Here is a 14,244-nt window from a genome sequence, read left to right as displayed (position 1 = left end):
ATTTTCTTTTCCTTTTAATATTTTAATTCCTTCAAATAATAAAATGATTAAATTAAAAAAGGAATTCACTTAATACATAGGAAAATTAATGCATGCTCACCATGCATGCCATGCACATGCATACATACAGGTGCATCTCTACCAACCATGCACATTGATGCACACAATCAAATCTCAAGAATTTACAAATTAAAACAATTGACTATTTTTAATTCACACAATTTCTACCAAGCAATTTAAATAAATAAAAATAAATCCCTAACACTTAATAATTAATAATAAAATAAAATATATAAATTAATTAAAAAAAATAATGTGCTACAAATTATTAAATTAAATAATGTGAAACTCGATATTAAATTGCAAGTTGCATAATACCTCTAAGTGGTGTTGGGCTAGCAATTATCATATAATTTATATAAACCATGAGATTTGATTGGTGAGTGGTGACCCATAGGCCATAGCTCCTCTCCCATGGTCGCATCTAGAGGATCTGATCTTATACTTTATACCTAGTTTTGTCATCACATTAATTATTTGGATCAAATTACAAAAAAGTTGGTAAATTTAAGAACTCTATTATTTGTTTTTTTTTTAAAAAACTTAGTATTTATAATTAAGATTTAAGCCCAACCAATGGCACAATTCAATTACTTTCCCTTGTTTTTTTTTCCCGAGATTATATATATTTTTACAAATGAATTTCCGAAATTATATTTAAATATGTTTTAATTAATTAATTCGGCCATGATTTTGATATATTATAATAATAATACGACATTAAATAATTATTTTTTGATTATTACAGAACACAACCGGACCCTTCACACTTCGAACCTTGCACGCGGTAAACAGTCGCAACTGATCATCGAAAGAGAAGAGAAACACAGCACAGGACTCCATTTTCTTCCAATTCCCAAACCAACCTTTCTCTTCTCTCTCTCTCTCTCTCTCTCTCATATTCTTGATCCATTACAATGGCTCCAGTCTCAGCTCTCGCCAAGTACAAGCTCGTCTTCTTGGGAGACCAATCAGTCGGCAAGACCAGCATTATCACCCGCTTCATGTACGATAAATTTGACAACACTTATCAGGTTCTTATCACTGACCCAGATCCCAATTCCTTCAGATTGTTCCTTTCTAATTCGCCTTTTCTTTTACCCGGGTGCCTCAGATCGGTTCGATATATATTTTTTCTTCTCTGATTGTTAAAGATTTGATCTTGTTGTATTAAGCGTTGGTGATTTTGTTATCTGGGCTGTCTTGTTGGTTTACTATAGAAAATAAAAGAAAGGTTAGGAAGGCTATTTGGTTTTGTTAGATTCTCTGCGATTTGGAGATTTCATTTTAGATCAACAAGAAAACGTCCAAAAATTTTATTGGGATGATTTCAGACTTTGCACGATTTCAGCAATGAAATGGATCGTGTCAATTTTTTTGTTCTGATTCCCATGTTAGGATCAAGGAGAGTTCTATTTTGGGTTGTTCTTTTATCTATCAAAACGATCTAATGATTTAACAAAGTTGTTGTAGTTTTAATGTGCATCACCTTTTTCCCCAACATATTTAAATTGAAGAAAAGAAAGTTTCTGAACTTAATTACGCATATATGTATACAGAGAGGATGTAGTTTTTTGTGAATTGTTTGGTAATGACGTGCTTTCGACACAAAGTTGCTAATTGATAATGGAATAGGGTGAAGAAAGGAAATTTTAGATGAAATATGGTTGACCTGTTCATGAAAGCATCAATTTTGAACATAATGAAGATAGCTCAGTTCAGACTTTTTTATTTGGCAGATTTGTAGCAGATGTTGTTTGTGTGTGTTAACATTATCATGCCTGTCATTTCAATTTTGAATTGTGTTAGAGATTATGACCTTAAAGTTATTTCCTATAATATAAGTAAAGAGAAGGAAGCGCAATATGCATTTCTTGTGTAAGAGGCATGCTTCAGAGCTGGGGGAGTCCTTTGCAGCTTGAGAGGGAACTTGCTCAAAATTTTCTCTCTATGCATTCAGGAATGGAAATGGAATCTTTGTGGTACAATATCAACGGGACCTTACCATTTAAGTTAGTAAGTAGTACCAATCTACAAAACTATTAACTATCACCAAACCACTTTTTCCATTGGTGATTTGGGACATGAACTTATGTCTTCTACGGTTGAGACCGAAAAAAAGGGCCATCTAGGTGTCTTGTAGAAGATGCTGACAAAATTTCTCGTTACCTAATTTTATCTTCTTTCCTTGGGTTTCCACAAAGTCTTACCCCATGTACAAAATCTAATTCTAGAGATAATGAAACAGAACGTAATGCAGTTACCCTGATTAATTTGGAAGCTTATTAGAGAAGAAATATGGGCCTAAGTAAGATTAATGGGCTACAACCTACATTTGTAGAAATTTTTTACTAATCTTTTTTAACAGTTCCCTAAGCCCGGCTTTGATTCAAAGCTTCTATTTCTTACTTGAATGATTTTATATTCTATGTCCTAAAGGGTAAAGGTTTTATGTTCTGTATTGATGATCTTATCCAAAATTCTGTAATTGTAGTGCTATGTCATTTTGTAACTTGGAACACTTTCCTTTGCACTCCACTTGTAGAAAAAGAACTTCCCCTTTTCTTGTGGCTCATTTTTCCTCTTTTGTTTTTTTGTCCCTCACCCGACTCCCTCTGTGTTTTCTTTCTCGAATTTCTGAGTAGCAAATAGGGTGCTTAGTATATTTAAATGAAATATTTAGCTATTCTATTGGTAATGATTCTTCTTTTTGTTGACCAGGCTACAATTGGTATTGATTTTCTATCAAAAACCATGTATCTTGAAGATCGAACTGTTCGACTGCAATTGTGGTAATATTCTCATTCATTGCACTAAGTTGTAGACAGACCTTTTTTGCTAGTAATGTGGTTTCACCTTTATAATAGTACGAACATATAGAGTAAATATTGGCACTAATTGCTTTCTTATTTTCCATCTATTCCCTAAGTTTGGAAAATGTTTATTTAAGTTTTTTCCCCCTTCAGTTTTATGTAATAATCTTATGTTCTCTATTTGTTAGTTTCTTGATGTATAATTTAAAATTGAATTAAAATAAGTGTACTAAGTTTAACTGTTGACTTTATTCATTTGGTGGTAGGGACACGGCTGGACAGGAAAGATTCAGAAGTCTCATTCCAAGCTACATCAGAGATTCGTCTGTTGCAGTTATTGTATATGATGTTGCAAGTAAGAAAGTGTTGGATTTTTCTTTTATCCTTAATATGATTTCTTAGGCTTGCATGAGTAATTTGGAATGTCTGGCTCCTTTTATAGTTTCTTATAGTGCTAGCATTGTGAGTTATAAACATCTTGTTTTCTGTTTTTTTTTTTTGTTGTAATTTGAATTTACCTTATTTTGTACTATTTAAAGCCTCTATATTTGTTCATGCATCGTCCTATTCCATGACCATGATGCATGCTTTTATATTTTATTTTTCTTCTGGTGGTTTTATAATGTAGGTCGACAATCTTTCCTGAACACTCTGAAGTGGATAGAAGAGGTGCGCAGTGAAAGGGGCAGTGATGTTATTATTGTACTTGTTGGAAACAAGACAGATCTTGTTGAAAAGAGGTAAAGGTCGATTAACAAAAGATTATTGATACTGAAAATAATTGGCCAACTTCTTTTTCCATTTCTGGTTTATTCCAATTTTCGGGCTATCTTTGGTTTCCAGAAAAGTTGGTATCAACCTTTTGAGGAAAATGTTACTGTTGAGATAAATAAATATGATTAAAAAACCATAACATAAAGTAAGAAAAAAAGGGTTATTAGTTCTCTTTCCTTGGAGCTTGTCCAACATGAAAAGATGGAGTCTTCAGTAACCTAAAAGCTATCTTACCAGTAGCCCTTAAAACTGAAGTTATGTGAATAAGTTAGAACTTTGCTATCCTAAATGCTTAAATGCATGCTCTAAAGACAAAATGCTAATACAGTAAACAACAAAGGAAAAGAAATAAAAAGTAAGAAGCAGATTAAGACCTAAAGTTGTTTCTTAGCTTTCTATTTTGATATGCTTCATGTTTGTTTCATTGCTATGCATTATACATAGAACTAAATACTCTTCTTTTTCTGTTGGCTTAGTTTGGTGTTCAATAAAAAGAGGTTAGTACCACTTACTATAATTAGTATTACTTATAATTTTACTGTTCCTGATTTCACAGACAAGTGTCTATAGAGGAAGGAGAAGCCAAAGCTCGTGATCTTAATGTCATGTTTATTGAAACCAGTGCTAAGGCTGGTTTTAATATAAAGGTAGACCCTTCATGAAGTTATCATATACTATTTTTTTTTCTTTTTCCTTTCTGGGGGTGGGGTGGGGTGGGGGGGAGGAAAATTTACTATGATCTAGTCAACATTTTCAGTAAATGTTTTGGAAGGGATATGGAAAATAGTCCATGGGCTTGCCAACATATAAGATGATGTGAAAAATTTCTCAATGCTATTCCATATTTGTGTGTAGCATCAATTTGACCAATTTATGATATTACTAAACTTGCTAAATTATTGAGTAATGTAAACCCGTGATTTTCTTGTTACTATTTTCATTTTCTCATGAAAGTATATGGATTACGTTACAATGCTTCTTTTAGAATGAAGAAATTGTTTTGGTTTTCAAATTTCTGTTTCTTCAGTATTTTTAAGTGTTAATGAATCATTTTTCAGGCACTCTTTAGGAAAATTGCCGCTGCTTTACCAGGAATGGAAACACTTTCCTCAACGAAGCAAGAAGACATGGTTGATGTGAACCTGAAGTCAATGAGTGCATCAACTCAATCCCAACCTCAATCTGGTGGATGTGCCTGTTGATGCATCCTCATGCCAGCATTCTTTGTACACCCAATGTTTCATCTCTTTGGCAGTTGGGTTCCTCTAGTTTCTTTGCATCAAATCTGTAAAGAGTTTTCGTCTGCATTTTCTTTTGGTTGAGTGGTTTTCTGTAGGTATATTCTGCTTTGTTTGGAAACCTTTTTCAGGACAAGACTAACTGAGGAGATAGAAATAGATAAGTTATGATCAGGGGGTAATCTGTTGGTGAATTCAGAAACCATAGTCTGTCTCATATTTTGTCCTCTCGAATAGATTTTGGTCTTAATGCATTTTTGTGATATTGAACAATGTTGATATTTTACTTTTCTTTACCATAGTCTGTCTCATATTTTGTCCTCTCGAATAGATTTTGGTCTTAATGCATTTTTGTGATATTGAACAATGTTGATATTTTACTTTTCTTTTCTTGCATTGTTATGGGAAAGCGTCTCTTTGTTCTATATCTCATCTTCATGGAATCCATATAAGATTTGTAGATTATACATACATAATAATCCAGTATTTTTACATTATGTATCTAATAGTTTCTTTGGTGGCCATAGCTGGATGGAAAGTTTCACCCTATTCTTATTTATTTCAAAATGAAGAAAAAACGAAGTACTTGCATCAATAAGCTTATGAGGAATAGTGGCACTCTTTTAACTTAACTTGGAAAGGTTATTGAAGCAACTGAAGTGAAGCTCTAAAATCCTGAGGTTTTTTTTCCCCTAATCAATACTCAAGAAAACTGATGGCTTGAATATAATAAAAGTGTGTATTGAATTTGCATGTCTTTTAATGACCAGGTCTATGGAACTATGCAATGTAATATGAGAGGGAGATGGATAGTAGTAGAGGTCAATTCCTCTTCTTTGGCAAGAGAGATTGTGGAGGATTTGTAACTTCAAACATAATGTAATAATAGGTCAAATATTTTTAATTTGTTCTATTTATATGTATGCAATTTTTTTTTAAAAGTCCATAACAAAATATTTTGGTGCAACAGTTAATCCATGAAAATATAATTTTAGAAAGTGTGACTTTGAAATGAAAATTTGAATTTAGTGACTAAAAACATATTTATAAAATATTTTTTAATTTTAAAAATCTGAATTTGTGATTGGAATAAAATTTGAATATGTAAGAGTATCTGTGGTTGGTTCACATTAATCGGAAAACTATTTTAATTTAATATTTTTAACAATTATTATATGATATAAAATTTACATAAAAAATGTATTCTAAAAAAAATCATAATAAATTTGGTTAAAAAAAATTAAAATTAGTATATTGATTAAGTTTTGTACATTATAATACATTCATTAAAACATTTTAACTTTGGATTAGCAAAATCAACATTCAATATATCAAATCCAACAAATCAATACATAAACAAATAATGCATTAAATTTTAAAAATTCAAAGCAAAACATATTTAATTTGTTCTTCCCATTCAAGATATATATAATCTGTTTCAATATCCAACAGCGCATATGCAAAAGTAAATATGCCAATCACATATAGAAAATTTTAGTAATGAAAAAGACCCACTAATGAGCACACTGCTATTGACCTTTAATATATCATCTTGTTCAACTATATCAATCTGAAAAATTCATTATGCTTATGCCTTCTTTAAATTACAAACATTCTATGCAATCTCATTATCTGGTACATAAGGATAATCAAAGGAAATTAGGAGGTGAATATCGCTTTACCAATTTAGAATAATATATAACTGAAACTATAAATGAATGCATAGTAAACAATGACTCGATAACAATAATTCTCAGCACAACTTCATTGCAACGAAACTGCAACGAATAACAGATATCCAAAGAACAAATATGATCTCAAACAAGAAATATAACATAAATGTAATATAAAAGCCTTCATACAATTGATGTACAAAATAAAAAGACCATGAAAAAAAATCCAAAAATAAACCAGAGCATGCAGTTAAGAAAATGACATTGAAATAGCCTGAAAAAGATCACTAGCCATTAAAATTTATAACTTCCATTAAAAAAAAGTGCCAACACAGCACAAACTTAGCTAACATGTATAACGAAAATCCTCCAGTAATCAATACAAAACAGATAACAAAACTAAAGCTTGATCACAAATACTGATTACTAAGAAAAAAATTAATAAAAAAATCGATAGTTTAATGAAAAAAAAAAGAAAAGAATAAAACTTACTTGATCATGTGAAAAAGAAGAGAAAAGTCTAGCTGCTAATCCATATCAGCTGCATTAACTCTTCTTGTCACTTTATCAATCTCCTTGTTGGGATTATACCAACACCAACTTCTTCCTTCACAGTAAGAACAATCTGACCAAAAACAAACAACAAGAAAGAATGATCAAGTAACAAAAGCCCTCTCCCTTGCTCTTTCTAAGCTAACACTACTCCCCAAATACAAATAAACTTAACACTTTATAAGCACACAACTACCACAGGCGAGGAATTAAATCAAACACTTTATATGCACACAAATTCTGCCAACCTTCCACAATTCATATGCACAAAATAAAGTTAAAACAGGCACGAGCTTAAAAAAAGTGTAAAGTCCTTTTTTGGCTAACTTTATTTTAGATAAAATGTTTTAAAGTTATTAAGGAAAATCAGTAGTATCTCCATATTGATTTTCGGTTTTATTTGGCAATATTTTCAGCTAGTTTTGTAATGTGAAAAGATCTTTAAGTGTGAATATATTTGTTGCTTTATTTATCTCAAATAATCATTTTTTTGGTAAAAATATATTGTGCAAATATCTTGAGATTATTTTCAGGGATTATGTGAGATTATGTCTATTCTGGAAATAATGAAGGTATCGAAAATGAACCTGGTCAAAAGAAATGACCATGTTCGTTCTGCCAGATGAGACTGACTACGTTTCTGACTCATCAGTTTCCTTTTCTGTCGACACAGAATCCATCTGGTTGGCTGTTTTCCTAAATCAAAGGAATTCGCAAATTGATTTCAAAGATACCAGAAAATCATGGCCTTGGACGATTTCCCTGCCTATAAATACCTTACCAAGGCCTTGGGATTTTTCACCTCTTCCATTTTGAATATTTGTAATCGTTATGCTATTTTGAAGAGTGTGTTTATTTGTAGAGATTAAGTTTGTTCACCTTAATCTTTGTGAGAGTGCTGAGTGTACTTGTGGATATCTATCTAGTCCATTGTAAACAGATAGTGTCTATTGTGAACGTGTTCATAAGGATCTTCGGGAGAGGATTCGATCTAAGTCTCACTTCGGGAGGAAGTGTGCACTCGCTGTTCTTTGAAGGGAGTTCAAGAGAATCAGCGTTTCATCAAACCAGATTCGTAGAGAAGAGTACAACAAGATTGCGGCAATAGTTTAAGAGGGAGTCTTACATTGTTTAAGTCAATGCTTTTGTACACTTTGTTTCTTTACTAATTGGTTTATTCTCTGGGCGTGGGCCCAAGGAGTAGGATATCCGAAAGGGTTTCTGAACCTTGTAAAAATTCGCCGTGTTCATTAATTTTTGCACTGTTTAATTTTTGTGTTCAGTTCTGTCGTGACAAGTTCGGATTCTGTCTCGACAGAATTGCTTTCTGTGTAATCATCTAATTACCATTCCGCATTTTAATTAATTCATTGTTTAATTAATCTGGTAATTATTAAAAACAGAATTTCAATTGGTATCAGAGCGGGTCACTAAACTCTTAGTGCGATCTTGTATTTTTCCGTTTGTTTTGTGCCTTGTGAAATGTCTATCTTTGCAGAATGTAGATCTATAACTCGCCCTCCATTGCTGAATGATACAAATTATCCATACTGGAAAGTAAGGATGAAAACTTTTATCAAATCCCTTGATGAAAGGGCTTGGAGATCAATATTATCTGGTTGGACACCACCTGTCGAGATAAATTCGAAATCTGGTAAGACACAGGTAAAATCTGAACTTGAATGGTCTAATGAAGAAGATAAATTGTCAATTTATAATAATAAAGCTTTACATGCAATTTTTAATGGTGTTGGTGAGAGTTATATAAAATTGATTTCATCTTGTGAGTCTGCCAAAGATGCTTGGGAAATCCTTCAAACTCAATTTGAAGGAACCACTGATGTTAAGCGATCTAGGCTTGTAATGTTGACCACAAGATTTGAAAACCTTCGCATGTCTGAAAAAGAAACCCTCACTGAGTTTTATGAAGAATTGTCTGACATTGCTAATGAATATTTTGCTTTAGGAGAAAAGTTGTCTGACTCTGTTTTGGTTAGGAAAATTGTTAGATCTCTTCCTGACAGGTTTCAATCCAAGATCACAGCCATTGAGGAGGTAAAGAACCTTGACACCTTGAAAGTTGAGGAATTGATGGGATCTATTCGAACTTTTGAACTTAATCAAAAGATACGCAAAGAGAAACCAATTGTCGTGAAGGAGAAATCGATTGCCTTGAAATCTTCCAATGAGAAAATGGAAAGCTCGGATGAGGAAGATGGTGATGAAATGATCTTGTTATCGAAAAAATTTAAGAAGTTTATGAAAAAGATTGGTAACAAGAAAAACATGTCTAAATCCTCCAAAGGTAATAATTTTTCGAAACCTTTTGAATATACTAATAAAAAAGGTATTCAATGCAAGGAGTGTGAAGGTTTTGGACATATTCAAGCTAAATGTGCCAATACCATAAAGAAAAATAAGAAGGTCATGGCAGTCACTTGGAGTGACCAGGACTCTGAAAGTAGTGATGAGGAAGAAAAGTCTAATCTTGCCTTAACTTCTGTTTTTTCTTGCTTACCTCTTTCTGTGCAGGTGAATGAGAACCTTGTTTGTTTAAATAATACTATTTCAACAGATGAGGGTTCCCATGGTGATTCAAATGAATCCGATTTGGATGAGGATTCTTTGAAAGAATCATACAAAAACATGTATGATCAATGGTTGAAAGTATGTTCAGATAATCGTTTGATGGCAAACAATAACAAAGTTCTCGAGAATAAAAAATATGGTCATTTTATTCCAATTTGCAATTTCTGTGGAGTGAAAGGTCATATTCGACCTAAATGTTTTACCTTGATGAATTTTCTTCACAAAAATTACTTTAATCATCATGGTAATTTGAGACAAATGCCATTGAAGAAAAGGACTACACCTAAGAAAGTTTGGGTGAAGAAAATTAAATTCAAATGTCTTGCTGCCTTTACTTGTCTTACAACATGTGCTTCTAATTCTTGGTTTTTTGATAGTGGTTGTTCTAGGCATATGACAGGTAACAAAAGCATACTCACTGATTTCAAGACTTTGAAAAATGGGGAAGTCACATTTGGAGATGGTAAGTCTTGTAAGATACTTGGTAGTGGCACTCTAAATTCTGAAGGACTACCAAAGTTACAAAATGTTCTTTTGGTTGATGGACTTAATATTAATCTAATTAGTATAAGTCAAATTTGTGACCAAGACTTGTTTGTAAATTTTTCTCTTGATAATTGTTTTGTGCTTGACCAAGATGGAAATTGTGTTTTGAAGGGTTATAAATCTGTCGTTAATTGTTACACATTATCTCAATCACACAATTGTCACACAATTACAAGGAGTGATAGTAATTTGTGTCATAAAAAACATAATCATGTGGATTGTGAAAATTTAAGAAAAATTGGAAGTATGAGTCATGTTCATGATTTACCGATTTTAAGTAAATATTCTTTTGGTAAATGTGAACCAGGTCGTTTGGGAAAATATCTGAAAATTTCTCATGAAAAATGTTTTTGTGTTGATGATGTGTCTCGACACACTGAGGATCTTGTTGAAAATAAAACTTTGGTCTTAGAATATATTGAGTGTGACAAACAAATTGCACATATTTTCACAAAAGTTATTGATACGGTCAGGTTTTATTCCCTCAGGAAATCCTTGGGGGTTTGTACTAATTAAATATTGTTTGTGTTGTGCCATATCCTTGTGCTAGAAAGAGTTGCTTGATATCTTCTTGTTCTTGTCCAAATAGACAGTCTCAAACATTATGACAAAATGTATTTTTACTACTTGTTAGAATTTATAGTTTTTTAAAAAAAAAAAAAAATCAAAATAATTAGTCCTTCCAATTAATATTCTTCCAAATTAATCTGTGTTTGTAGTGTATGAGCATTTGATCCTTGAAAGTATTTTCAGGCTCCATCTTAGAATAGAGCTACCTGCACTGTTGTGTAAAATGCTATCTTTGAGTAAGTTGGAACTATGTAACTAAAAATTATGTAGAAGATACTCTACCACTGATAAATGCAGCCTTCAGTATAGTGTGAAAGCGTCTAATTTGGGTACTCTTTGAGAAAAAGGCTAAAAATTGCCACATAGGGCAATGACCCTGAAAAAGGCTAAAATTTCCATACAGGGCAATGATCTCTGCTTTCACAATCACACACAAATGCTTAAGATATACTGTTGGAAAAATTTGTAAGACTCATACACACTTATTAATTTGGATAAAATATTTTTAGTGTCAGGAGTACATATTTTGTGATTTTAAAAAAAATAAAAAATAAAAGCATGATTTATATTAAATATATTTTCTAACCTTATAGTAAAAATATGTTAAGAATTAATGTTTGTTACTTTCTCCAAAGACAAGGCACGAAGACATTGGGCACAATCAGAATAAGATATTTTTGGTACTTTTGTTTATATATTATATTATATAAAAAAAAATAAAAAAAATAAATAAAAAAGACTTGACCGTGGCTATCAAGAAAGGGAAACTGTGGTAATATGTTGTTTTTTGTTTTGTCACTTATTATATTATTTGACATCAAAAGTTTCTATTTTTGGTTTATTTTCCTTAACTGTGCAAAGTTTTTTTTTGGATATCAATTCATTAATTTGGTCTTGAAAAGGAATAAAATCAAATCCCCGAGTGTCATTTTCTTCTCTTTATAATCGGTCAAAGAGAGACTCATTTTCTCATTCTTTCAAAAAAAAAAAAAAATCTCTTTGTTTTTGTTTGTTGCATCTATGGTGAAAAATCGAGGCATTAGAATCTATGGTAACAACCGTCTCGGTCACCACAAAGAAGGCTTGAAAAATTGTGTTGTCATTGCCTTTTGGTTTTTTTTTTGATAGACAAAGAGGGGGAGTAGTGGTTTGACTCTTTGGATTGTGTTTTGTGTTGGTATTACTCCGTTGGCTTATTGATAGACAACAAGGGGGAGTAAAAGGTTCATTTTGATCGATTTATCTTGTTTTATGTTTTGATCTTTGTTACTTTTGAGATGCTTTTCGCAGGGGGAGTAATGTAACATTACTATTTGCTCTAATCTGGTTTGTCTTTGCAGGATCTTTCAAAATAATCTCTTAAAATATTTTTGTCTATCAAGTTGCCAAAGGGGGAGATTGTAAAGTCCTTTTTTGGCTAACTTTATTTTAGACAAAATGTTTTAAAGTTATTAAGGAAAATCAGTAGTATCTCCATATTGATTTTCGGTTTTATTTGGAAATATTTTCAGCTAGTTTTGTAATGTGAAAAGATCTTTAAGTGTGAATATATTTGTTGCCTTATTTATCTCAAATAATCATTTTTTTGGTAAAAATATATTGTGCAAATATCTTGAGATTATTTTCAGGGATTATGTGAGATTATGTCTATTATGGAAATAATGAAGGTATCGAAAATGAACCTGGTCAAAAGAAATGACCATGTTCGTTCTGCCAGATGAGACTGACTACGTTTCTGACTCATCAGTTTCCTTTTCTGTCGACACAGAATCCATCTGGTTGGCTGTTTTCCTAAATCAAAGGAATTCGCAAATTGATTTCAAAGATACCAGAAAATCATGGCCTTGGACGATTTCCCTGCCTATAAATACCTTGCCAAGGCCTTGGGATTTTTCACCTCTTCCATTTTGAATATTTGTAATCGTTATGCTATTTTGAAGAGTGTGTTTATTTGTAGAGATTAAGTTTGTTCACCTTAATCTTTGTGAGAGTGCTGAGTGTACTTGTGGATATCTATCTAGTCCATTGTAAACAGATAGTGTCTATTGTGAACGTGTTCATAAGGATCTTCGGGAGAGGATTCAATCTAAGTCTCACTTCGGGAGGAAGTGTGCACTCGCTGTTCTTTGAAGGGAGTTCAAGAGAATCAACGTTTCATCAAACCAGATTCGTAGAGAAGAGTACAACAAGATTGCGGCAATAGTTTAAGAGGGAGTCTTACATTGTTTAAGTCAATGCTTTTGTACACTTTGTTTCTTTACTAATTGGTTTATTCTCTGGGCGTGGCCCCAAGGAGTAGGATATCCGAAAGGGTTTCTGAACCTTGTAAAAATTCGCTGTGTTCTTTAATTTTTGCACTGTTTAATTTTTGTGTTCAGTTCTGTCGTGACAAGTTCGGATTCTGTCTCGACAGAATTGCTTTCTGTGTAATCATCTAATTACCATTCCGCATTTTAATTAATTCATTGTTAATTAATCTGGTAATTATTAAAAACGGAATTTCAAAAAGCACAAAACGAATATACATATATGAGTGATATAAAGTATATACTAGAAGGAAAATACATGAAAAAATGGCTCTAAATGGCATTGTGTAGCTCTAAATATATGTTGTATGATGGACTGTAAGAAGTCCATACATCAAAAAGGAAATTATGGCCGAGATCACAATCTCTTCTTCTTTCACTCTCTTTCAAATACATTATATATTATATTTATCATCACCATGCTCTAGATTTATACTATGTGATATATATATATATATTTATATATATATTTCAAAGACATATCTGTGTTCTAGTTACCAAGTTTCATTTAATAAGAAGTTTATTTTACCAGTAATGATAATCCTACCAAATTCAGCATGTTGACTACCTTTTTCGCTATCAACTTAATAATATAACAAAAAGAAAATAAAGAAGATAAACACTAATATTTTACGTGGTTCAGGTTATAAAACAACCCTAGTCCACGAGTCTGTAGTATTAGTGTTCTTGAAGCTTGAGATGACAAGCTTCAATGAAGATTTTCTCAGGCAGCGTATATATTGCTCTGAGTATAAAAATTGTGAACCTTTTTACAATGGTACCCTAGCCTTATTTATAGAGGCTGAGGGTCATTAATATCATTTAGTACAAATATTCCCAATTATTTGGGGATTTAATTGCTATTCAACCCCTCCGAATGTTCTAATTAGGACTGTCAGCCTGTGCGTATCGCACGGGGCCCAATTCATAGGTTGCAGCCCAACAACTTTACGGGAGACACACCTTTGACACTGTCAGAATGTGGTTGCACGTTTTCCTGTTTCAGAGGGCATTGTGGGAAATACCAATTTCCGAGTGTACGAACTCGAAGCCAGTACTCGAGGCACCCAAAAAGCTGTCAGACGATCTTGTGGTGGCCCAAGGCTATAGCGACTGACACTTG

The 14,244-nt window shown here is 32.3% G+C and overlaps 1 protein-coding gene across 2 annotated transcripts; it reads left to right on the top strand.

The window, feature by feature from the left end:
• Positions 1-732: 732 nt before the first annotated feature.
• Positions 733-5,252, top strand: LOC133777998 (ras-related protein RABH1b-like). Of its 2 annotated transcripts, XM_062217797.1 has the most exons (7): positions 733-1,094; positions 1,911-2,076; positions 2,782-2,852; positions 3,140-3,228; positions 3,502-3,613; positions 4,204-4,294; positions 4,706-5,252. In XM_062217797.1, the coding sequence occupies exons 1-7, from the start codon at positions 748-750 to the stop codon at positions 4,847-4,849; spliced, it is 1,020 nt and encodes a 339-aa protein (XP_062073781.1). In that variant the 5' UTR covers positions 733-747; the 3' UTR covers positions 4,850-5,252. The 2 variants fall into 2 exon arrangements, with proteins under 2 accessions (XP_062073781.1, XP_062073782.1); XM_062217798.1 differs by lacking the exon at positions 1,911-2,076 and having other exon boundaries at positions 829-1,094.
• The last annotated feature ends 8,992 nt before the right edge of the window (positions 5,253-14,244 follow it).

This window comes from Humulus lupulus, chromosome 5, assembly GCF_963169125.1.
Source record: "Humulus lupulus chromosome 5, drHumLupu1.1, whole genome shotgun sequence".
In the NCBI taxonomy this organism is placed as follows: domain Eukaryota; kingdom Viridiplantae; phylum Streptophyta; class Magnoliopsida; order Rosales; family Cannabaceae; genus Humulus; species Humulus lupulus.
Note: the sequence above shows the minus strand (reverse complement) of the source record. Positions and strands in the feature narration are given on the sequence as shown.

What these genes read in the sequence shown, in the direction of transcription:
- LOC133777998 (XM_062217797.1), top strand. Translation starts at nt 748, where the DNA reads ATGATTTTGATATATTATAATAATAATACGACATTAAATAATTATTTT. An exon ending in AATTTGACAACACTTATCAG is followed by an intron (nt 1,095 to 1,910) that starts GTTCTTATCACT and finishes ATATAAGTAAAG; the next exon opens with AGAAGGAAGCGCAATATGCA. An exon ending in ACTGTTCGACTGCAATTGTG is followed by an intron (nt 2,853 to 3,139) that starts GTAATATTCTCA and finishes ATTTGGTGGTAG; the next exon opens with GGACACGGCTGGACAGGAAA.